This window comes from Acomys minous (assembly GCF_964271855.1).
Source record: "Acomys minous genome assembly, chromosome: 1".
Taxonomy (NCBI): Eukaryota; Metazoa; Chordata; class Mammalia; order Rodentia; family Muridae; genus Acomys; species Acomys minous.
This window is the reverse complement of record NC_140483.1, coordinates 174,384,581-174,410,202: the sequence shown is the minus strand read 5'-3', so window position 1 is coordinate 174,410,202 and position 25,622 is coordinate 174,384,581. Positions and strand designations below refer to the sequence as shown.

Here is a 25,622-nt window from a genome sequence, read left to right as displayed (position 1 = left end):
CAATCAGAGTTCAAGAAAGTTGTTTTTGTTGTTGGTTTTTTGTTTTTGTTTTTGTTTTTTTTAGATTTTGTTTTCATTAACTTCTCTTTTCCCAATACCATTAAATAACAAATAAATAAATAAATAAGATTGACTCTGGTAAGATTGAGCTTCGAAAGACCATGATATTTTGAAACTTCATGAAAGTTCATGTGGGTGGAGGTGATTTAAACACCTTGGTTACTTGTGCCCTCCCCCCAATACTGAGTATGTTTTCTCAGAGTCATTAAGGAGTGACTGCCTTTGGATAAGTACAGATCACCCTGAGGAGATTATACTGCATTTATATAGTTTTTTTCCCTTGGTCTTAAGCAGAAGCTGAAGACTTGGTGGCATGCTGTTATGTCTTTTTAGGTAACTTTCATGGCATTCCTTCCCCCAGTAGAAGCAGTTTATTATATTTTTCTTGATATAAAAGTAATACATTCTTATTACAAATTAAATTTAAAATACCTAGCTCATAAATTTCTGATTCTAAAAATTGAGGGTTTTTTTCATATTTATGCTACTTATAGCTTTCAGTGTTATTGTGGGATGCCTACACAGATGTAAATATATAAACAATAAAACTGAACTCTAAGTAAATGGCCTGGTTGACACACACCTTGAAGATGTGTGCTGATGCTCTGTTGAGTGTGCCTTTGCTCCATTATGTCGTGTGAGGAATATTAACACTCGCTCAGAGCGATGGTAGGGAAAAAAACTTACTTTCTAACAGAAGGGCAAGATTTCTGGGTAAAAGTAAATTTTTTTCTAAAGGTCTTAATAAAATAACTTTCCATTAAAATCTTTTCAAATACTATCCACATAGGATGTTTGTGACCTTGGTAAAACAGGCTTTAGGTACGCCCTTAACTTCTCTGTGGGAAAACAACCTTTTTATAGCAAAGCATAAATATTAAGTGCAGTTAGTGTAATATCTTAGTTCCGGGGCTGAAATCACACTTCTTAATATTGAAGTGTGAGCCTATAGCTCACTGTTGGAGTAGTGGTGTGTATTGTGTATACTGTCTCTCTACATTGTGATTTGATGTAGCCTGAAACTTAATACTATGAAGTTAAGTGTGACAACCCAGTTTAGATTAATTCGTTTTCTTGAATTTTACCACCATTAAAAAAACCCCAAAAAACAAACAAACAAACAAAAAAACCCCAAATCTGCTCAGGATTCCATGTGCAGAACAAAACCAAACTGATCATACAACACTTTGCCAGTCCAAGTGAAAGATAAATACCTTTTTAAAAGAATTTCTTTTAAGTATATGTATGTGACTATCAATAAAATTAATTGATTATTTGAAAGTTTTAATGGTGATGGGCAGGTGGATGTATCATGCCATAGTTAGGCTTATTACACAATTAGATCTACTGTTCATTCTTAGTGTAAGAATGCTGACTGGAGAGTTTTACATGGCTTGTCTGGCCAACAGCCTAATAGCACCTAAATTTTAAGAACCTGTAAATTGACCTGAGGAGATGTTCACTGTGTGGTTAAAGTGCTTGATGTGCAGACACCAGGGCTGAGTTTAGATCTCCACCTATATAAATGTCAGGAGGACATGACACCATTGACAGATGAAGGGCATTTCTAGTTCTGTCAAGCTTAAAAATACAACACAACGCAATGCAATACAATACAGTACAGTACAGCACAAGACAAGACATTTTATAAGGGCGTACTGGACTCAAACTGGATGAACTTTCTTCATATAGTGCTCTCCAAATAAGCAAGGCTTATGAAGTATTGGAATCCTTCTGACCATGGTCCAAGTTAGGAATTATTGCAAAGTGACAGGGTTTAAGATATTATACCATAGAGCAGGAGACCTAAGATTAGAATAGGTAAGTATATGACAAGTAAATGGGTTTTAAGTTGTTTCTGTCCTTTTTCTGCCTAGTTATTGAGGGATTTAACCAGAAATACTTATTCAGTCTGTTTCCACTAGTAATGGGGCTATAAGTTCAAAGAACTTCACCACTGTTGTATTTATTGAGCCATAGGGGAGATGGAGATTAAACAAAAAGTTAAAAGTGCTGAGAAGCAGTACAGGAGGGCCTAGGTAAAGAAACCATGTTATAACAAGAAAGAGCAGGGGCTATAAGGCAGTGAGGACGGCTGGTGGAGCACCTGGTCACTGTAAGGCAGTGAGGACGGCTGGTGGAGCATCTGGTCACTGTAAGGCAGTAAGGACGGCTGGTGGAGCACCTGGTCACTGTAAGGCAGTGAGGACGGCTGGTGGAGCACCTGGTCACTGTAAGGCAGTAAGGACGGCTGGTGGAGCATCTGGTCACTGGGAGAGGAGTCAGGTGATTAAACTGGTTAGGCTGGCAGAGTTTGAATCTCACAGGCTCCTTTTAGGAGATTTGGGAAACTCAGCTGCAGTCTGGAAATCAGTTAGAAAGGAGAAAATGCAAATCCACAAAGCTGGGGAGGGGTTATTTTAACTGTCAAAGTGCTTGGGCTGTGGGTGGGGGTGGGGGTGGGAACTAGTGGACTAGAAAGCAGGTGAGCGCAGAACACTGGAAGCTTGATCCCATAGCAGGTATTAGAAGAACAGGGAGACTTTTCTGGTAATTAAATAGTCGTGCATGCAGCAGCAGCAACAACAGCAAACACATTCTCACAGAGAAAGGACACAATTCGTTATTTTTGAGTAGACATTAAAAGTTCCATGCATGTAAGGTAGCTCAGAAACAAGTACAAAGGTAATGACCAGAGTCTCCCATGTTAGATGGAAAAGTGGGTGAAAGTAATAAACTTATAACTGACAGAGTGCTTTCCCTTTGGGACACTCTCCCCTAAGTCTCCATGAGGGCATTTGAACCCCAGACAGTGATTTTTACATACCTCAAGTTGATTTGCTAAGTAACATTGATAACATTGATGCCGTCTTTATACTGGAAAACTAGAGACGGGGCCCAATCCCTAGAGAGACTTATCTCTGTTCCAAAGGTCAACGGAAGAACTCATATGCACTATGTCTCAACAAAACAAAACAACAACAACAACAACAACAAAAAACTTTTGAAAAAATTGAGGTAGGAGAAAACATTTTTTATAAGCGGAGAAAGTAATTCCAAGTTCAGAACAGTGGATGGTGTCCTTTACAGAGGTGGGTAGTGCGGGGAGTGGTCAGGTTTGAAGTTGCTCTTACACAGGGCCTTGGAGTTGGATTTCCACTACAAATCCATCTGCAGTATAAAAAGTAACATGGGCTGAAGATACGGCCCTGTGCCCCACAACTGGCTGATGGTAACTGGATCCTGGGAATAGGTGGGCTTTGTAGCGAAGCAGAAGTTGGGGCCGGGAATGGAGAAGGTCATGTCTTTTGCTGTGTAATCGGAGAATTAACACAAGTAGATTCTTATTAAGTGGTTGATCCTACAGTCAAAGTCACAGCAGTGAGTTGGGTTTTTTTTTTTTTTAATCTTTTATTACTTTTCCTGGACAATGTGACTGAACGTTTAGGTGCCAACACTTGGAGTCCAGATTTGTGCCTTCCACAGTAGTGTCTGTTTTGAGGGGTTCCTCCCCTTGGCCTTTTCCCCCTCTGCTCGCAGAGTTGCGCATTCTCCCAAGTCTCTGGGGTGTGCTCACTGTTCTGGTCCAGAGCCTCCCGCCAGACCAAGGGTCCTATCACTCTGTCTCGCTTCTCTCCTTTGAACTTTTGCTTATTTGGAAATATTTTCATTTGTTTCCACACATAACTTGTACATGTTTATTCCCCCGCACAGTTAGGTATCCATTTGCTGGCTTATTTATTTGGTCTGGAATGTGTTGGGGTTTGAGGCCATAGCACAGATGCTTTGCTCTCCCAGGAGAGTGGAGACTACACAGGGAATGGTTTTGTGAGACTTGGAAGTAAAGGTGAAGGGGGAAAAAATACCTGACTTTGGGGCCCAGGTGCGCCTCTAAAGTAGACTCATTTGATGATTATCTTAGTTGCTACGACAAATTGGGAAATGAAATATAGGTGGGGAAAATTCTCATTTGCAAAATGCTTTGATCTAGTTTAAAATTAGGGCTATCTGAGATCTATCGTATTGGATTGCTTAGTGTGTGCTTTTGGTACCCTGGAGCCACCTGCCTAAATCAGCCTCCTGCTCTGATAAATCTAAATGGATTCAGAGAAGCAGGGGTGGCTTCCTCTGAAGAAACATTTTTGCTGACTGGGTTTGGCAAATAGGAAAGTGGGAAGAGGTAGCTTTCAAGAGCTGATTGTTGAATGGTTGGTAGTTTATTGTTCATATGTGTAATAATGTAAGTGTATATGTAAAAATGTTTTATAAAAAATTAAAAGAAGAATATCTTTCCATTTTATGAAGACTAGTGACAGGGAAACTAAAGTATAAATACCGTCAAGAGAAAGCAACGACGAGCTGGATAGAGACTTTACCAACTGGCAGTGTGAAATATTTGGTGGGCTAACAGTTTTAATGGGTTTATCTTAGACAGTTCTTCTGCTGTGAAAGTGTCGGTTAATAATTTACCCTTCCCGGGAGGCAGAGGCAGCAGTTATAGGCTGTGAGTAGGCGCTCTGGGGCCTGTCATCTGCTGGAACTCATCTTGCTGGCCAGAGCCATGAGCCCTGTTGGTTGCGACAGGAGTGCCATGCGCCTGAACTTTGGCAAATGCAAGCTTGGGAGAGCTAAATAAGGCATGGGTGTTTGGAGTTGCTTCAAGCACTATCTAAAGTAATGGATTACTGTAGCTGCCTTCCTGCTCGGCATCAAAAAGAATGCGACTCTCTATTTCTTTCCTTTTCTTTTCTTTCTTTCTTTCTTCTTCTTCTTCTTCTTCTTTTTTTTTTTTTTGAAAAAGTTTATTTTGAATTGGGGTGGAGCTGTATATAGAGGAAAGGGAGTGCGGCGGGAGATAAATTATTTCTACAGAGTATTTATGAAGCTTCTGAGAAAGGACAAACTGGGCTTGCTGATTGATACCTGGAATATGTTTTTATTGTCTAACAAAATATTGGATGCAGCTGCACATGTAAGACTTATCTGCTGTGTGATCATCAGTGTCAAAAGCCTGAATGCGTTACCTCTCGCCATGCACTTGGTTTTGATGTAATAGTAAGAACAGCTCTGCTGTAGGTTTCAGCACAATTTATGTGAACTTTATTTCCCTGTTTAGCCATTGAATCATATTGCAGTGTCGGCATGGTAAGTTTTGTAATTTGCTTTCCTGTGTGAAGAGTGCTTTTCTTTTTCAGAATGTTCACTTCTGCATACTCGTTTTTTTTTTTTAAAGTTAGGCATTATGTCATTACAAAGATTTACAGTTATTTAATAATGATTTATTGTAGTAATTTATTCTGCCAGCTGTGGCACATTTTCGGTGGAATTTGTAAATCAAATTTATATAGAAATTTACCAGGACATGCATTTCAGGATTTAATAAAATATACTCTAAAATCTTTTTGAAGTGGGTAGTTCCCTGCTAGCACATTTGGGATTAGCTTTACCTTAATAACCATTGTTAATGTTCAAACTCTGCCATGTCTTTCCCACAACCACTGCAAAGAGGACTCTGTTAAATCTGTTAAAATAGTTTCTGGTTTATCCACTTTACTTTCAGACTATTAGTGTCATGTTGTATTTGACCTGGGATGTTCACAGGACATTAAGGAACGTGGAAACATCCTGACATAAGGCTCTCTGCAGTTTCATACGTTTATCACTACTGAAATGCTCATCCAGAATCAAACTGAGAATTTACCCATGAGGCTGTGCGGCTGGCCTTCCTCTGCCCTGAGCTCACTGGCCCTAGCCACGTAGGCTGCTGCTCTTTGGTTCGCTCAGGAACTCACCCTCTTCCCGCTGTTTTGTTATATACCAAATGCCAAGTTGTGTTTTCTTTTCTCTTTTTAAGGTTGTGTCTACTTGATGGTATGCGTTTTTGTTGTTGTTCTCAGAAGCATCAGAATCTAAAAGTGCACAGGTTCCTGAATTTTCCTTTCAACCTGGCAGTTTTAGCGGCTGTCTTTGATAGGTGGTTGCCAAGTTGTTTGTAAAAATGACTTGTTTTCCAAGGCTGCATGAGAGTTTTAGTTCTTAAGATTAAAATGCTGAGTCACCTGTTTTGTGTCTGACCACGTGAAACTTCTCCTTGACTAGACTGCTGGCCCCCAAACACACACTGGTTGCACTGATCAATTGTTTTAATATGGTAACGACTCTCTCAGTGTTCCTTGAAGTTGAAGTTTCAGTTGCCAACTAGTTACACTTAAAGATGTAGGTTTTGGATCAAGAGGGAAGTGAAAACATTAAAGGTACTCCAGACTGAAATGTTTTCCTAGTGGTTTGTGTCTATGCATCATGCTGGGCACCAGTAAGACAAAGTGAACACAAGGGAAGCGCGGACATCCCAAACAGCCTCCCATCTCACAGTAAGCCTTCCCCGCTTACCCTCATCTGCCTGACAGAGGGTCAGAGGAAGCACCAAATTCTACATTTGTGGGTTTTTTAAGTCCTGAATTTTAAAAGTTATTTTTTGCCTTCAGATGTGTGTTAGATGGAATCTTTACACCATCACATAAGAAGGAGAGTACGCCATTGCACTAGAGTGGCAGCTTAGTGGTAGCGTGCTGCTCTAGCACACTCAAGGCCAGAGTAGGTGTGACCCATATTCACCCACTCTGGCAAAAATGTTTTCAAAATTGTAATCATTTAAAATATGTACAAAATAATTTGATTCAGAAAATATACCTTGATTGAGTTAATAAAAATTTTATAACTTAAGAGCTAGGAGTAAGAGTATTTAATGTGTCTACCAGATATATAAAAATTATTTGATAAATCTGTAATGTAAGAGACAAAGAAGTCTTAGGAAAGGGGACAGAGGCTGTGTTTCTTTGGGGATGTAGAGGTGCTGGGGCGCGCGGGCGGGCGGGCGGGGGGTCAATCCTGGACCTCATACTTTCTGAGCAAGCACTCTCCTGAGCTTTATCGCTAGCTAGAAGAGATGGGCTTTTCTTAAAGGCTTTAATTTATGGTATCTTAGATAGGCACTTGTTTTCCTTAAAAGCATGTAGTGTGTTTGTATTGACGAGATCATGGAGAAAGATGGAGGTCTTTATTTTATGTCGTCTCATCTAGCGTCAAGTGTTCGTGGTACATTAGGCAGCTCATCTATGGCAGGTTAAATGCAATAGGAAAGAATGTTTAGAAGTACATTTTCCGCATTCTGGCCTTAGTTTGGACATTTATGAGATAAATTCTTTATCTTTTTCCTTTTGTTTCGATCTGGAAATCCTTAAAATATGGTACTAAATAGAAACGTAGAAAGAAAAGAGGAAAATCCGTGATAAAAGACGTTTCATCTTGTGAGTGACCAATGCTTTGAGAGGATGAACTGTGAAGGGAAACACACAAGGCAGCAGTACTGTGCTCAGTCAGCAAAGTGCTGCGGAGGGAGCAGCCCAGAGAAGCACACGCCGGGCTTAGCCCTCTCTGTCCATCCTGTGCTCAGTCCTTCATCCAAATTTCTTAAATACCTTTGAATACTGGGCAGTTTGCCAACTGTGGTAAGAATATAGAAGTTAAACACTTGACTTTGCTTTTAAGCCCTGATGAGTAGGAGGTTTAATTGTTTGTTAACCAAACTCTGAAATGGGCAGGGAACAGTTATATGGGAACAGTTATGACGGTCTAATCCACACACACTGAGTTTGGGGCCTGGGTGGAAAGCTCATGAGTGTGGAAAATCATGAAGAGTTTCGTGCTGGTATGGGAGAACACATACGCTGTCTAGGTGAGTTTGCTGTGAGTTCTTGAGGGAGGCCCCTTCCCATATTGCATGGGCAGATCATCCCCTATACAGAAGTATAGACTGCGTATAGTATTTCTGTAGTTCAGGACAAAAGTCATCGGTACTGTTGCTTTTGGGTGAGCTTCCAGTTGGGATTATGAAGTAGAAAAGTGACTATAAACAAAGTACCAGTGCTCTGGTACGTTTGATGCGAGAAATTATTTTTGAGGCAGAAATATTTTGTCTATAAATACAAATGTTGATACTTAAAAGTTTTATGTCAACTAGTTTTTAAGTATCGTACAGGATGTTTTTAAAAACTGAAGCACTTGTCAATCATTAATTTATTTCTTCTAATTGCTAGGATTCGGGCTTCCGGTTCCATAATCTGTTCCATTTTCTGTTTGAACATACTGTATTTCCAAGTGTTTATACACTTGTAGTGTACCCAAACCCAACAAACTTGGTTGTTTTTGGACCTTGTGCTTTATGGGAATGCTGAATATACAGAAAACCCCTAGTGGAATACTTACGGTTCAGGTGTCTCTCTTTTCTGATAGATATTGCACATTATTCCTAGAAAAAGAAACAGCACAGGTTACATGGCTTGTTTGAGGAACTGGGCTGCAAATTTCAAGGCCTGTACAGTTTACCTAATGAATCTCATCTCTTATTAAGACTGTGCATCCGTCCAGGGGGCAGTGCCTCCTTGTGCTTTCTTCCTATTTAGCTGCTGTCACAAGTCCTCTCAGGACCAAATTATTTCTGCCACTTACTGCTGTAGCTAGTGACAGTTGCACTGACTTGGGGACTTCTTAATAAAAGAGGGCCATTATTTACACCTTTTCTTTTCACTTAGTGTTTATGTGTGGCTGCCTGGCTATCCTGTAAGTCAGGAAGTGAGGGGACTTTGTTTAAAATGGTGCACTCTGATGATGTGGGCAGTGCGTTCAGCCTCCTGCAGAGAGGAAGCAAAGCTGCTAAGCTCGTTTGGGCCTATAAACCCTGTAACTCTATTTGGTCCTCTGTTCCTGTCTGGCCTTTCTCCCTTTTGTTTCCTTCCCACTTCCCACTTTTAAACATTAATAGCCTCACATTGTGAGCCTGTTCTGCACCTCTTGTGGCTTACTTGGGGATGTTTCTTATTAGTACCTACAGTTTTCTCCCTTTTTAACAACTGCTTAATATTCCATGGAAGAGGATCATAGTAAAATAAAAATGCATTCTAAAATCACAAAAATGTAGATGTTGGTTACACAGCATCTGAGTATATTAACTTTGTGAAGGGATAAATGGGTGATTCTTAAATTTTTTTAAAGTGGTATATTACCACATTTTCTTTGATGTAAACTCTTCTGGATAGATAGATAATTTCCCCAAGCCCGTAGAAGCCATAAAGAGAGCAGGCTATGTGAATTGATGTTCAAATTGAAAAAAAAAACAATTAATCAAGAAAGGCACTCCCTATTTAAAGACACGGGATCCTATTTAACAGCTTTCAAGGAAATTTTTGTTTAAAAACTAAAAACCAAGCAACACAGGAAATTGGGGTGAGCACATGCTTTAGCATTAGACCAACCCAGTCTTAAGCTTTCATGTTGGCACTAATATAAGATTTAGCCAAGTGATTTAATCCTCTTACATTCAGTCTCCTTGTTGATAATGTGAGAATAATAGTTCCTATCCCATGGGATTTGTGAAGAAGAAAATAAAAAGTATTTTATACATATGGGAATTATATACATACACACACACACACACACACACACACGTTAGTGAGTGTGGGTGCATGTGGCTGTGTATGAAAGTACGTGTGTGTGTGTGTATGTGTATGTATGTGTGTACATATATGTATAAAATATATATTATAAATAATATTCATGGACTTAGAATGTATAATATTAAACAAGATCACAGGACCTCAAAAAGAAATGAATCGCACATTCTCCTTCATGGGGAATCTAGTCAATAATATATGTGTAGCTATAAACAAATGTACACATGGATACAGAATAACATAAAGAAAAGCCAAGACTAAAGAAATGAAGAAGGACTGAATTCAGATACTTGATGAATTAAGGGTAAGAGCTGTTTTTTTTTTAAACCTGTCATGGATTTTGGGAGCCCTTTGTGTGTTAGAGAAGTACATAAAATATATTCAATACTTAAGGAGTAAAACTTAATATGAAGCCTCATAGATTCCACTTGGAATGGCATTTCTAACTGACCATAAGTTCATTAAGTTGCATAGACTTTGGATCCAGTTAATTCTGGTGTGTGGTGTTTTCATTTATTCACAACTTTCATGACAAGGATTATGAGGAGGAAAAGGGAGTGTGTGTAGGGAAATATTTATACTTTTCACAGTATTTAGCATACAGCAGGTGTATGATAAACACAGGTAATGTCCCCTAGACTCTGTCTGTTCATAATGATTAATGTTGTAAGATCTTTGGTTACTGTGATTTTTGTCCATTTTTATCTTTCTGTAACTTGTTCACCACGTCTCCTAGAGGATGAGATCTAAAGCCTATGCACTTACTTTCGTCCTTAACTCTGAAGTATCTGGCTTGGCTTTGAGGTATCTAGAGTTGGTGCAGAAACACTCCTGATTATATATACCATGAAGATTGCCCAATGCAAGAGTTAGCCGAATGTGAGAGTTCCTACCAGTGACTGTGCCTGTAGAAGTTCACTGTCAGACACATGAGGTTATACACAGAGCTTGGGTTTGTCCAACTATTGATCACTTCCACCCTTGCCTATTTCAAATTATCAGATGGAAAATTACTTTCCCGGGAAGTTTCTTGAAAGTTTAATATTTGATTTTGTCAAAACTCTGGAGTATCATGGGTTTGCAATATTTTGCCACTGCCTTGAACTCTAAGGTCAAAGCTGTGTGGGAGGCCAAAGCCCTGAGAAACTTTCTGTCACCAGCTCGTTTTGTGTTTTAGCCTGTTTCTTTGCCTGTAAAGCAGTCAAATTAAATTAGCCTCCTGCCTCACTACACCTAAGGATGCCTCAAACTGCAAAGGCCATGAAAGCCAGGCTCTGTGCTGCTCTTCCTCTGTGTTCAGAATTCACACCTCTATTTTACTGAGAAAAGATCTGCATTTATTTAAAGAAAATACGTTTCAGAACTACTGTTACTGAAGTGTAGCTGTCACCAAGCCTGTGCCTGTAATTGCAGCATAGGCTAGCAATAGAAAACACCTGGAGCTGTGCATGGCTTTAATCCCAGCCCTCAGGGGGCAGGGGAAGGTGGATCTCAGTGAGTTCAAGGCCAGCCTTGTTTAAATACCATTTTCCTTTGTGTTTGTGAAGGAACTGTCCATTCGTTGTAGATGAGCGCAGTGACTTACTAGGTAGGTGTTATAAGTTTGAATGGCTCAAGTAGGCGGGCAAATAACAAAATGAGGAAACCAGATGGGGGTAGAGGAGACTGTGCCCGGGATGTGAGGAGCTTGCTAAAGACAGTAGCTGCTGGTTCACCGCAGCTTCCAGTTGCTCTGAAGGAATGGGTGTCTGTGCTAGATCTTTTAACTTCCCAACACTTTACCCTTGGCCTCTCTCTACCACAACCCTCCACCCCTGCAGCTGATAACTTGCATTTTGACTTTTACTTTCTTGAAGTTTATATGCTGGCCATCCATTAATTAAAACACATGAATACTTGTACAGTCTCACTTGGGAAGCCAAACAAAAAATGCCTGAAGCCATCTAGTCTGAAATCTGTACGTGCGTGTGTGCGCACGGACATACATGCGCGTGCACACACACACACACACACACACACACACACACAGAGAGAGAGAGAGAGAGAGAGAGAGAGAGAGAAGGACAGAGAGAGAGAGAGAAGGACAGACAGACAGACAGAGACAGACAGAGACAGACAGAGCAATGAGTGTGGGGCTGCAATATGACACAAAGATACCTGAGTGATACCAGCTCATTGCATACTCACATATTCTGTGCATGCATGTGCTTGATGTGATAAAGTACTGAATACTATGTGCTTTCATACTTTATGATTTTATATATATATATAAAGCTCAGTGAGATCAGTGTCAAAATTTTTAAAAACTTTAATCTATCTCTTTGATGCTAGCAAACCAGACTCAAGAAGCTTTGGGTCAGGTACCATCTGTGTCCAAGGGCAAATACCCCTTCTCCTTGCCGTGTGTAAACCCCACCCATGGAAAGGCTCCAAGTCTTGAGTGATGATCACTTCCTCTGGGCAAGAGTATGAAGAATAAAGTAAATCTAGCAGGAGTAGTAAATCCCCACAGACACAGATAAGTACTTGAGGTCAGAGAACTGCATCGTTTATAGTTTGTCTACATACCAAACTCATTAATACAAAGAGTCATCTCAGCAGTAGTGGTTGCAGTAGCAAAAATAATACAAAGAAGTTGGTCTTAGCCCATCCTTTATCAGCTTTCACCATGGCTAGGATTCAGGGGTGTTTCTTTGAGAAAGTAATGCGAAATTATCTCTCCTGTTTGTGCTTTATTTCCAGTTCCTTTACCCGCCCTCATAAAATGTGTTTTGACCTTCAAAACTCTTGCCTATAGGAATAAAACTATAAGATATTAGGAAGAAAAATGAAAACATCATGGGAAAAATCTATATGTTTATCCATTTAAGTTGTTTCCCTAGGGGACTTTTAGAATACTTTAACATTACAACCTTCTTTTTTGCCTTTTCTGAAATTTTTTTTTCGCTGTATAAACTCAGTGTACATTGTATTGTGTTACATGATTACACTTTCATACATGTATATGGTATTCATCGAGCATACCTTCCACTGCCCTCCTCTCTCCCTTTCTTCTTTAGAGTTTATCCACTTGATGTGGAAAGGGGAGAAGGGAAGAGCCAGTGCCCCTGGCAGTATTCTTCTTGACAGTCCATACCCATCAAGTGAGTGGAAAGTACCCAAAACCCCATTTTCAGAATTGTGTCTCAGCTTCTGGCTCCTGAAGAAAAACCAGTGTGGTTCCGATGTGGGGCGGGAAAAGTGGTTTGCATTGGCACCAGCCTTGCGGGTGCTTTGGGGCTGGGACCCACACAGCTGTGGGTTACAGATGCTTGCTTTCCAGTATTAATGTGGCCAGCATGTGAAACCATGGCACCCGCAATACTACACAAAGGTCCACGCCTCTGATAGTTTGAGAAATAACTCCCAGCTGAAGAAATTCTTCCCTGAAGGTCTGAAATACACTTCAGAACAGACAGTATGGGCCATGAGGTGCCTGGTGATGTTGGACTGACATCGGGGACTGCATCATAGGTACCCAAGGGCTAAGGAGCTTTAACCAGAAATACAGAGGTGAGGGGTGAGATAAAAGCTCCTTTAAACCTTTAGTTAATAACTTCTGAGTTCCAGGCTGCGCGTGTAACACAGACCTTCTGCACACACTCAAGTCATCGTGTAGTTTCTTTGAGGTAACTAGTGTAAAGCAGTAGTGGAAGTTGTCATCTGGCCTGAGTTAAGGTATGATAGACATGTCTCTACCGATTTTTATTTCCCTGAGCTGTCCCTGAGGAGGCAAGAATCAGAGGCCAGTATATACAAAACAAAACAAATGAGTATGGGGTTGGGTAACACAAAGTTGAATAATAAAAAATTCTCTTCAGGACATAAGACTTTCTCCTTTCTCACTCGAGCAGTGTGTGCTTCCTTCTAATAGTATCCTTGAGAGAGGATCTTCCATCCCCCATTGTTAGTGAGAAAGTTTTCTCATCCAGGTACAATTTCCAACGAAATAGTTGCATACAAGTATCCAGAAGTTAGTTTATTGACTCTTATTGCGCTTCTGAGCATCTAATAAATAATGTATTAGCCTGATGGATATGTGGCTACCTAACTATGGCGCATGAAATATGCACTGTTTCTCTAATACACTGTAGGGAGACCTGTTTATAAAGTATTTAGTATTGGTTTTATAATGCACTGTTGACAACAGGAGACCGCGAAGCTCAAAGATCAATCTCATTCTGGCCCACAGTATTAATGCTACTTTATAAAGCTATATGACAGGTCACTTAGACAGTGGTCCTTTCAGAAAGGACTCTGTTAGGAAGGCTGGTTGTAGTGGCTGCCAACACAGCAGATAAATGTCTTTGTCCATGTTCCTGAGGAGGGTCTTCGATGGCTCTTGATACTGGCCAGGTGATGGAACTCTGCACTTACCTGGTCTCTAGAGGGATTCTGGGCTAAAACTGCTGGGTTCTACTAATGCACCCTCAGTAATTGGGTAGAGAGATGATGTGACTTCGGATCACGTGGGGATTAGCTGTGGGGGTGGGGTGGGGGGAGACTTAGCCCCGTCATCATTGTCTCATGTTTGCTAATGAAGCAGTACTCCTGGGCATCTCCTTCCTTCCTTCACTCAAATCACATAGTGATATCACGTAAAATATTTCAGTTTTTGTTTGCTTTGGGGAATTTCTTCAGCCAATCGTAAGTTTACAGCCGTTTAAAAAAGACGCCCCATAAACACTGAGAATTGGGGTATGGCTAAATAAAAGATCAAATGATTTGATCTAAAATATATTCTCAGTATTTTTTACTTGAACTTATTACTATGGGAATGTATGAAGTGATTATAGTGTCCAAAGTTGTGTTTCCTGCTGAGCTTTATGTTCTGGAGAAAGTCATTGTTCTCTGTATTAAGGACCTCTTCTTGGTTCTAAGTATTCTAGTTTTCAATGTCAAAATCCCCCACGCCCCCAAAAATGAAAAAAAAATCCCTACTCCTAACTACATGAATGTATGTATCCCCTGGAACCGTACACAGGAAGTTGTGAGGCATCTCACAGTAGGGACTGGGAATTGAACTTGGATTCCTTGCAAGAGCAATACATGTTCTTACCCACTGAACCGTCTCTAGCTCATTGCATCACCTTGACCCTAGTGGACTGGGACGATACTTTGAAAGTATTTTTCAGAGCCAATCCTGACAACTTTCTGCCATTTTGCTTTTCTTCTGCTCACTCCTCGTTGACTTTGACCTTCATTGTATGCTTTTCAAGTAGACCATCCCTTTTCTCTTCTCTAGATTGTGATTTTAACTGGACTCTTAATATCTGTGTTTTTTTTAACATTAAGTGTATTTATTATTGTTTTAAGTAAAATATAATTACATCATCTCTCTCCATTCTTTTTCCTTCCTCCAACAACTTCCATGGCCCCACCCTCACTCCTTCTCAAGTTCCTGGCCTCATCTTCTTTAATTGTTACAATATGGCAAGGCCTGAACAAGGACAATGTGAAAAGTGGAAGAGGGAAATCTCATGGGATCCCACCCCCAGGCAAAAATCTACAGGCAACTAAGGGATGTGGGTAAAGTTGTCTTACCCCATGAAGGTGCCCTTAATTGGTTATTCAACACCAAGGGGTCAGTTCCTGAACTCACGTACATGCAAGCAATCCCAAGTGGACCTAGCAGGTTCTATTTCTATATTGACACACAGACACACAGACACACAGCCTCTCCCTCTCTCTTCCTCTCTCCCTTCCTTCCCTCATCTCTCTGTCTCTGTCTGTGTCTGTCTCTCTCTCTCTCTCTCTCTCTCTCTCTCTCTCTCTCTCTCTCTCTCTCTCACACACACACACACACACACACACACTTCCTGCATTTCTTTTTTTTGTTTTTCTTTTTTGAGACAGGATTTCTCTGTGTAGCCCTGGCTGTCCTAGAACTTGCTTTATAGACCAGGCTGGCCTCACACTTGCATATCTGCCTGCCTCTGCCTCCTGAGTGCTGGGATTAAACGCATGTGCCACCGCCACCTGGCCACAATACCTGCATTTCTTTAACCGTGGAACATTTTCTATATCATTTCTTTGGTTTCTGAGGGAATTTTTTCCCTTCAGGGAACCTTTTCATTTGTGTTCTTATCACATTCTCTCTGAGGACCCTTTATATCATTTTCCCTCTGGCTTAGATCTTCAATATCCTTTTCTTAGCTGGCTTTGTCCCCTTTGCTTACTGTGGACTTAAAAAAAAAAAACCTCCTGTGGTGGAAAATAAACTGTTTGTTCCTAAACACACTTCTACCACTAACTTTTTATCCCACATTTCTCTTGTTTTCTTTCTAAATTCCTCCAAAGAATATTATACCATTTCTGCCTCTTTGTTTTTACAGATTATGTCTTTCTTACCTCCTCTGTAATATGGATCATATATGTCTATTATTGTACCAAAACAACCCACATGACCCAGAAATTCATAAAGATGAAATATTTTAGTCACAAATGTATATTGGGAATTATATATTAAACATACACTTATTCAAAGTAACAAACTAATAAACACATCTGAAGTATTTTGTCATTCAGATTACATCACATACTACCAAGTCATGTGTCCTGATACATGTAGTCAAACCTACATCTCCGCTTACTACTATTGTACTCTATAGTATTATTTAAAACTCCCAACCAATTTATGTTTTCCTTTGTAATTCAGAAAAGGACAATTACCTTCTCATTCATAAACACAAGTCTCCCCAAAGATATTCACCATAGGCACGTTCTCCCCCCAATGGATCCAACTGTGGCAACTTCAGTATTCGTCTGTTTTCTGGACTTTCTTCTGGCTTAGTTATCTGCATGCAGTTACCTCAAACTGAGCCGGACCTTATTCTCCTAAATTACATCATTCCGATTTCTGTAAGAGGTGTGGCCAATCAGATCACTAGTGTCACATTGACTCTTGTTACATATTTTAAAAGATTTAGTTTTATCTGTAATTATGTGTATGTCTTTATTTTGGGGGTCAGGCGTATATGTGCATGTGAGTGCAGGTGCCGATGGAGGCCGGAGGAAGACATCAGATTCCCTGGAGTTAGAGTTACAGACAGTTGTGGGCCCCTCAACAGCGGAACTAATTTGGGCTCTCCACAAGAGCAGCATGCTCTCTTAACCACAGAGCTGTTGTCCAGCCTCCTTCTTACCCGTGTCCTATCAGTCTGTCTTATCTCCTTAATTTTATGCTCACGGTGTCTTTATTCATCTCTTTTCTTCATTAGTCATGTCTGCTAGTAGTTATGTTACCTAGTTTATTATGATAGTCCCTTAAGTGAGCTCTTGGCTTCATTCTTCTTCTTCTAAATTAAAAAAAGAAAAAAGGATTTATTTATTTAAATGTACAGTGTTTCACCTTTATGTACACCTGCATACCAGAAGAGGGCACCAGATAACGTTATAGATGGTTGTGAGCCACCATGTGGTTGCTGGGACTTGAACTCAGGACCTTTGGAAGAGCAGACAGTGCTCTTAACCTCTGAGCCATCTCTCCAGCCCCCTTGGCTTCATTCTATCCACATTTTAATGTGTTGTCCTACAAGTACTTTAAAAACAAAACCCAAAAAACTAACAGTCACCCCATGCTGCTGTTGTGGGTTTTTTGTTTGTTTGTTTGTTTGTTTGTTTTTGTTTTTTTGTGTTTTTTTTGTAGACTTGTCTGGTAGCGGCGGATAACAGAACAGCAACTGAGACTGGACTATGGGATTCTTACCAGTAGTTGTGTGGTCCACAAATCCTTTCATTTATTACTGCTTTATTCATCACCCTACCCAAGGTCTACTCAAACTGGATCACTGTCTGTAGAGGACTATTGCTACTCTCCTGGTGCCCAGAACAAAGGCTGCATTTGCACAGACATTTTCTTCCTTTCTCCCGTGTCGGTGGGATGGCACCCTTTCCTAAATCACGAGGATCTGCTGTTCTTGTCTTATTACATTCTCTACTTACATGTGGTCATTTTTATGCGTGACTTCCGTTCTGTGCTAAGTTAGGAACTTCTTGTAAGCAGGTACCACTCACCACAGATTTCTGTAATGGGAGTGTAAAGCTTGATAAATAGCCCTTCAACAGTGAGTAAAAGGTTTACAATGATTCTGTTTATGATTAGTAGAAGAAAATGGAGTAAGTTGAGCTCTTGGCTGGAGTATGGCTTAGTGGTGGAACCGGTGTTTGCTGACCCTGCTTCAGACACCCTCATGACTCTTCAGTCCCCCCAATTAAAGAAAAGAAACTTGAGTGCAGTGGTGACTTAGCTTAATAGAGAGTTATGCTTATACGCAAGAAGGAAGCCCTGAGTTCAGTCTCCCTGTCCTGTTACCCATCAGTGAACCATTCTGTTATTCTACCACCTTGTTTATTCTCCTATAGTTCATGTATTTAACTGTTGGTTGCTGTAAACTGTAGTGATTAACCCTTTTTCAAAGTGTTCGAGTGGTCAGAGGACTATGTTACATCGGCAGCTTTGAAGTGGTGATGTAACCAGTGTTTCTTTAAAACACCGTCTGAAGAGTATATGTAATTTCCTCTTCTAATCTCTCAACAGGCACGCTTTGTGCCCTCCCCGCCTCCAAATTGCCTCAGTTACAAATCAGAGGGCAGGCTTGGTGATCAAGACTGGCAAGCACACTTCAAGGTCCCATGCTGTGGGGTCGATGCATCTCAACTTGAGGTATGTTGTTCTTTCCTGTTTAAGTGGTTTGGATATGCGCACATTCTTTGATTGTCCTGTTGAGGTCCTTTCCCACGTAATTATTCCTTGTTCCACCCTTTTACTGTGTTTCACATCATCTTCCTGTTAGAAGATGATTGTGTTTACTTGCTTCTCAACACTTTTTGCCTCTGAAGATACTGAAGGAAGCAGAATTTGGGTGCAGTTATTTGAATGATTTTGATTGTGATAAAGTGCTTTGGTTTCATCCCTCCCCTCCGGCTTTCATCTTTTTGAAAAATTTATTATTATTATTTTTAAATTTTTATGTACATTGGTGTTTTGCCTGTATCTGTGAGGGTGTCAGATCCCCTGCAACTAGAGTTACAGACAGTTGTGAGCTGCCATGTGGGTGCTGGGAGTTGAACCCAGGTCCTCTGAAAGAGCAGCCAGTGCTCTTACCCACTGAGCCGTCCCTCCTGCCCCTCCTTTTCATCTTTTATACACATAGTTAGTTCTAAGGCTACTTATTGTCACCATCTCTGTTTCTAGTAATGGCCTTGCTAATAGTGGTAATCTTTGAAAATTGAAATATAACACACACTGTGTGTGTGTGTGTGTGTGTGTGTGTGTGTGTGTGTGTGTCCCAGTTGTGTTTAAAAAGCTTCCAACTGATATCCTCCACCAGAGGCTTCCACTCTTCCCAGTTAAAAATTTTTAACTTGAAAAACAATCTTCAAGTTATTCAAATTTTCTTTGCCTCAGTGTTTTTTTCATTTAAATGTATGTTTATGTGGATGTATGTGTGTGTATGTGGATGTATGTTGTGTGTATATGTATGTGAGTTTGTGTGTGTGCTTGTGTATATATGTTCTGTATGAATGTATGTGTGTGTGCTTGTGATATTTATGCATGTTTATGTGTGATTATATGTATATGTGTATGTTTGTGTATATACATAGATATATGTATGTATGTATGTGTATATGCTTGTGTGTGTTAGCGTATGTGTGCATGTATTTGTGTATGTATGTGCTTGTGAATGTATGTTTGTGTGTTTGTATATGTGTTTGTGTGTGTGTGTGCATGTGTAAAATAGTCTTAGGAATTTGAAACTCCATTCTCATATTTCCCTTTTTAAATTTTTTTTTAGGTTTGAGAGTTACATTTATTATTTTTAGTACATCTTTTTTATATATTAACTTCAAGGTGTTGTATTTTCAAATAATTGTAAGGTATTGAGTGCAGCCTTGTAACATGGTTTTCTTATGTGTGAGTGAATCTCAATTTTCCTTCCTGACAGTAATTTAAACTATTATTATGACATTTTTACTGGAGCTGCCAGCATCTCAGTCTGTAGTTTTTAGAAGGAAGTAAATAAAAAAATTAATTTTATCTTTACAATCCCACAACTTTCATGGTCATATGAAAGTAATTCCCCAGTGCCCCTCCCTCCTGCCCCAGCCTGTTGTTTTTTGCTTTTGGGCTTTCATCCTCATAGTCACTTAAGGAAAGACACCACTGATTCTTTCAGAAGATTTTCTTTAAAAAAAAAACAAAAACCCAGCGACTGTAGCTCATGGTAGCAAGAAAGCTTTTGTCACTGCTTGTACACATGAAAAGATTAAAGTCATTTTTCAGCATTTAGATCAAAACAAGGTAGTAAAATGTTTGATCTTTTGTAGGCATAAGATTCTTACTGACCGAAGATGCTTTTTTGAACCGTGAATCTTGATTCCAAGGGATTCAGCCACTCTTTAGCATTTGTAAACTATCATATCTCCTGTACCCTCCCCAAATGTGTCCATTTTCATATTTTCATAGTATCAAAGGATTATGGCATCTGAGTGTTTCCTTGAAGTGTGTTCTGGAGCTGAGCCCCAGATTAGGGTGTCAGCAGACACTGCTCTCAGTCAGTTAGACAAGTGTCAACTGGAGTACTTTCTCTCTTTTGGGTGAAGCTTTTAGGGAATATTTCCCTATGAGGAATGTTAATGTCACTGTTTACAGTGTCTCAAACCTTGTTTAGGTGGCTTCCTTTTCTGGTCACATAAAGATAATAAAGATAATTTTAATGCATCAGGTTTCCTCGGTAATATTGGTCACCATTTTTCTTCTTTTTTTTTTTTTTTTTCTCGGTGCACAGCAGTTATTATAATTTCTATCTAGTGCACCGATGTGGTTAGTGTTCCTGTGAGTTAACACCTGAGCATTTAGTATCCATAATGGTGTGGCAGAAAACTAACTAAAAACTAAGGCATGCATGCACTTAGTTACAAAATGGACTGTGATCTTGGTCCCTGAAATCTTCAGGCTGTTCTGACCGAAGCTACTGTATGTGGAAGTGCCAACTCAGGTTGTCAAAGCCACCAGGAAGTAACATGTGAATTCTAACACAGACTCTGGGAGGAGAGAGGGTCACGGATTAAGACTCCACTCAGAGATGACAATATGATTTGTTTTTCTTCTCCTCTCCATAAAGATCCTTAAGAGAATTTTGAGTTAGCTAATCGATGGACTCCAAACCCAAATTCTTTTTTTTTATTAATTTTTATTTTTTTAAATTAATTTATTCATATTACATCTCAGTTGTTAGCCCATCCCATGTATTCTCCCATTCCTCCCTTCCTCCCACTTCCCCCCTACTCCCCTCCCCTATGTCTGTGTCTGAGGGGGACCTCCTCCCCCTGTATATGCTCATAGGGTATCAAGTCTCTCCTTGGTGACCTGTTATCTTTCCTCTGAGTGCCACCAGGCATCTCCATCCAAGGGACATCAAACCCAAATTCTTGTCTTAAAGATTTTGTTAGAAAAGTAATAGCCTAGATGCCTATGTAGTTCAGATCATTTACACATGGTATTTGGTTACGCTCAGTTGTTGACATGCACGTATCATCTTTTGTCTTTGTTGTTGTTCCTTTTCTCTTCTTTTTAAGACAGTGTCTCACTCCATAGTCTTTGTCTGGTCTGGAACTCATTACACAGAATAAGCTGGCCTCAGATTCACAGAGATCTGCCTGCCTCTCCTTCCCCAGTGCTGGGATTAAAAGTTTGAACCACCGTGTCTCTCCTGCCCACACATTGTCTTTTTAACCTGAATTAAAGACTGCTTGCTACATGCATGTTTGGCTCAGTCATCTAATAAACTGAAACAAGAAAAAGAATTGCTAAATAAGCGAAAATTTTCCATGTCCCTTAAACTTGAAACATGGGGATCCCCAACTACCAGATGTTACTGCTCGGGACTGTTGCCTGTTGAGACAGTAGATAGGGGTGCAAAGAAAGACATTGGGAGCCAGTTGGCAGGCAAGTATTCAGGTGCAAACATTAGGCAAATCTTTTTTAAAATTTTATTTTATTAATTTATTCATATTACATCTCAATGGTTATCCCCTCCCTTGTATCCTCTCATTCCTCCCTCCCTACTGCTTTCCCCCTACTCCCCTCCCCTATGACTGTGACTGAGGGGGACCTCCTCCCCCTGTATATGCTCATAGGGTATCAAGTCTCTTCTTGGTAACCTGCTGTCCTTCCTCTGAGTGTCACCAGGTCTCCCCATTCAGGGGACATGGTCAAATATGAGGCACCAGAGTACGTGTGAAAGTCAGACCCCACTCTCCACTCAACTGTGGAGAAAGTCCTGACCATTGGCTAGATCTGGGTAGGGGTTTGAAGTTTACGGCCTGTATTATCCTTGGCTGGTGCCATAGTTTGAGCGGGACCCATTAGGCGAATCTTAAGTGTGATGGTGAATGTCTTTACATTAAGGAAGACAGTTCATAGAGGCAGGCAGATCTCTGTGAATTTGAGTTGAGGCCAGGTTGGTCTACATAGTGAGTTCCGGAAACAAAACAAACAAACAGTCAAACAAAAAACAAAACCAAAAAGATGGCTCAGAGCTTGATTTTAAGAGCTAATTTTTAAATCTCCCCTCCTTTCTTTTCTCCACAACATGCACATAAAGTACAGTATTATTTCTTCTGTGTCTGTGCTTGTGTGTTCATCATGTGTGGGTTTCTGTTTTAAGGGAGACCTGTATGTTACTGTCCTTTTATCAGATTATAACTGTGAGTTAATGAAAACAATCAACATAGGTAACTATATAATTACAAAGTAAACACAAAAAGGTGAAAGTTGAAATTATTACTAGTTTTACTTTTTTTTTTTTATACTCTATATAGTGACTCAAAATTGTTCCTCCTTAACTTCACACAGAAAAAGAAACTCAGCACAGGAGAGTAGGGGTGGCAGATTTCAGAAGGAAAAAGACTGCTGTCAACTTTCTTCCTTTGGAATATGGAAATTTGGGTGGATTATCTGTTCAGAGGAGTTTTCCTTTATTAATTCTTTCTCTCTTTTTTTTCCACTTAAGACATCTGTTAACATTTCACACAGACCAACAGATGTTGCAAAGCAAGTCCCACACTTTGTTCTCAAGAAAAATGACATTTCCTCAATTGCCTGCCCCACCTCTGTGACTGAGTCCAGCCTGCTACTCCTGCATAATTTGCATATATTAAGTTATGCACCCTAGTGCATTAGGAACCTGAGCTTCAGCATTATTTCCAATGTTAAAGTTGCATTTGATTAGTGACTAGTTTACATGTTGCTTTAGAGTTCTGAGAGGGAAGACATTAAAGCCTCCTTTGAGAGCATCAACCTGATTCTCTACATTGAGATCCGAAAGCCAGTTAACATTTTTTCCCCCTATAAAATACATGAATTACAAAAAGCTTGAGTTGTTTCGCCATGAGGAAGTGCTGATTGTCATGCGACGTGGAGCGTCATTTTTATTATTTTGGCAAGAACAGGGACAGTTTTGTCTTGACAAGCCATTAGATGAATACCAGCGTGTGTCACATGAAAAACCACTGATCTTTAACCCAGCTCTGTACTTAACCAAGCTCTGGAAATGAATAGTGAATAAGAGAAGGAGCAAAGGCCAGTATACTGTCATCACAGATTACAGAGTCTGCTAACAGCTGCTGAACTGAACCGAGGGAATCCCAGGTATTGCTCTATAAGCCATCAGAAGTCCTGGGGATACTTCCTGAATTGTGTACACAAACCATACATTTATTTTATATTTACTCAGGGTTTACATTGTTGCAGGCATAGCTATGAGAAGGAAAAAAGAAAAGAAAAGGAAAAAAGAAAAGCCCTCAAGTGCCTTCTCAGTGCAGTGTTTGAGTGTAGCCTTTATGGAGCTTCTCTGTTTCCAGCCACAGAGTGAGAGCAAGCAGCAGTGCCTTCTAAAGAAATTAAATACTAAGAAGACAAGGGAAGCAGGGTGTGGTGGATCGCACCTTTAGTCCTAGTACTGGAGAGGCAGAGGCAGGCAGATCTCTTAAAGTCAACCTGGTCTACATAGTGAGTTCCAGACTAGCCAGGGCTACATGGTGAGACCTTTTCACTTCTAATATGAAGAAAAGAAAAGGAAAATATGAATTCTTTCCCCCCTTAAAACAAACAAACAAACAAACACAATAAACTAGTCTACTCCAAAAGCACAGGCAAAACAGCACTTCTTTTTTTTTTTTTTTCACACGGTCCTTCAGTAATTTGTGGCTAACTTTTGCATAAATGTGAAGTTTTTGAGAAAATAGAAGGAAAGACCCAATTCACCTCACTACCAAAATATTGAAAAGATAGTAACATTTTAAGCAGACACATGTGGGGATTACTGCTTACAGAGCTAACAGGAAAGAACACACATTCTCCTCTGTTGGTGGAGCTGTACTGTGCCTTCCTATAGTCTCGTGGCCCTACACTAACTGAGATACAAATTCTCTGTAACTAATTGGATCTCATTGAGGGTACATCCACAGTGTGTAGTTACGTGCAAAAAGGTTTTTAAAAGTAAGAATCTCCTGCAATCACCACTTTCATCTACTACTCAAATTATGTGCATCTAGTACAGGTTTAGTATATATGCTTGACTCTTTAAAATATTGCTTAGAAGCATGACTTATGAAATGTTTGATAATGTACCAGCTAAAAATTATAGGGACAAATGTTTAACTATAGCACCTATAAACTGAATTTTACCTAATTTTTTCAAATTTAGAATTTTGGATTTAGAATTTTGAAGCAGTGCGTTTTTTTTTTTCTTGGAACACTTTAGATGTTAGCACATCACTAGACATTTCTAATACTGTTTCCTCTAACCTTCTTCAGTCTCCTGGTCCTAAATTATCATTGTGAAATGTATTTAAGAGTCTTGTGTGTGTGCATTGTTGCTGTGTGTTAGGAAGAGGACCTACTCCTCCGACAGCTTCTTAGGAACTAGAGAACTAGCCATTCCTACTGTACACAGCTCTTCTCTCGCCTTCAGCAAATGAGAGGAGCTTCACGTGACCTTTCACAGACCTGATTCCTGAACCGGAAGTACATGACTTGGAGTCAGGGAAAGAGAAAGCAATCGTTGTGAAAGTGATGTTTACCCCAATGACCTAGTTGTAAATAACTTGGATACAAATTATTTCAGAGGATTGCTCTATAATCTGCAGAGCTTAGAGCCAAGGGAACACCTCGGAAGGTGTCTTAGTGCCTTGGTTTTGTTGTTTGTTTGTCTTGGACCTGTGTCTTTGAAATGATTCCAGTCTCTTACCGGCTACAAGAGCATGAGGGAGGGAATCAAGGGCTCTACACTTTCCCTATGGAAATGAATGGCAAGTTCACCTAACATATTTAGGTACTATCTAGAAGGGTCAGCTTTTTATTCTCTAAAATTTACTAAAAACAATGATGTAAAACTTAACATTTACAAAGCATAGCAAATGTTCTAGGTTTGTGCTGTATTTAACACATTTATCTGTGGTTAACTCTTGGGGTTGTTGGTTGTTACTATAACAAAGCTTTGACTCTTTTTTGACTGGTTTTAGGAACTAGTTAAGATTTTGCTTGACAAAATCCATCTTGCAGGTACACTACTATGTAATTGTGTGTGTGTGTGTGTGTGTGTGTGTGTGTGTGTGTTTCTCTTATAAATCGTACAAGACTATCCTGATGTTTTTAAGGCGTGGCTCTGGCGGGAATATTTAGGTAACGTTTATGCTGCAGGCTTGTTCTGTTAGACCCTGCAGTCTGAGAGAGCTCAGTTTGCATACTCTGGGTAGCATTTTGTCAGAGGACTGCTGGCTGGGCAGAGCAGATTTGGATGTATTAGCTAGTCAACCTAATAACCCTGTACAGACTGTATTGATTTTCTAGGAGAGAGTTTATGAACTAAATAAACTTGGGGTTGGTGTCTTAATAAACTGCTTCTCTCAGTCTGTCACATTTAGTTATGGAGCTGTGCAGTTTAGGGGGAAAAGAGGCTAATTCTGTTACAGATTGTTCACAGCAGGGTCTCCAAATTAGCCCTTTGT

General features: G+C 39.9%; 1 protein-coding gene across 7 annotated transcripts in view; it reads left to right on the top strand.

Moving 5' to 3' along the window:
* Positions 1-25,622, top strand: part of BNC2 (basonuclin zinc finger protein 2) — a 414,736-nt gene that overhangs the window by 104,994 nt on the left and 284,120 nt on the right. For all 7 annotated transcript variants that reach the window (XM_084787363.1, XM_084787366.1, XM_084787365.1 and 4 more), the window contains one exon: positions 18,148-18,273. In XM_084787363.1, the coding sequence (XP_084643489.1) occupies positions 18,148-18,273 (126 nt within the window). The remainder of the gene's footprint in view (positions 1-18,147; positions 18,274-25,622) is intronic.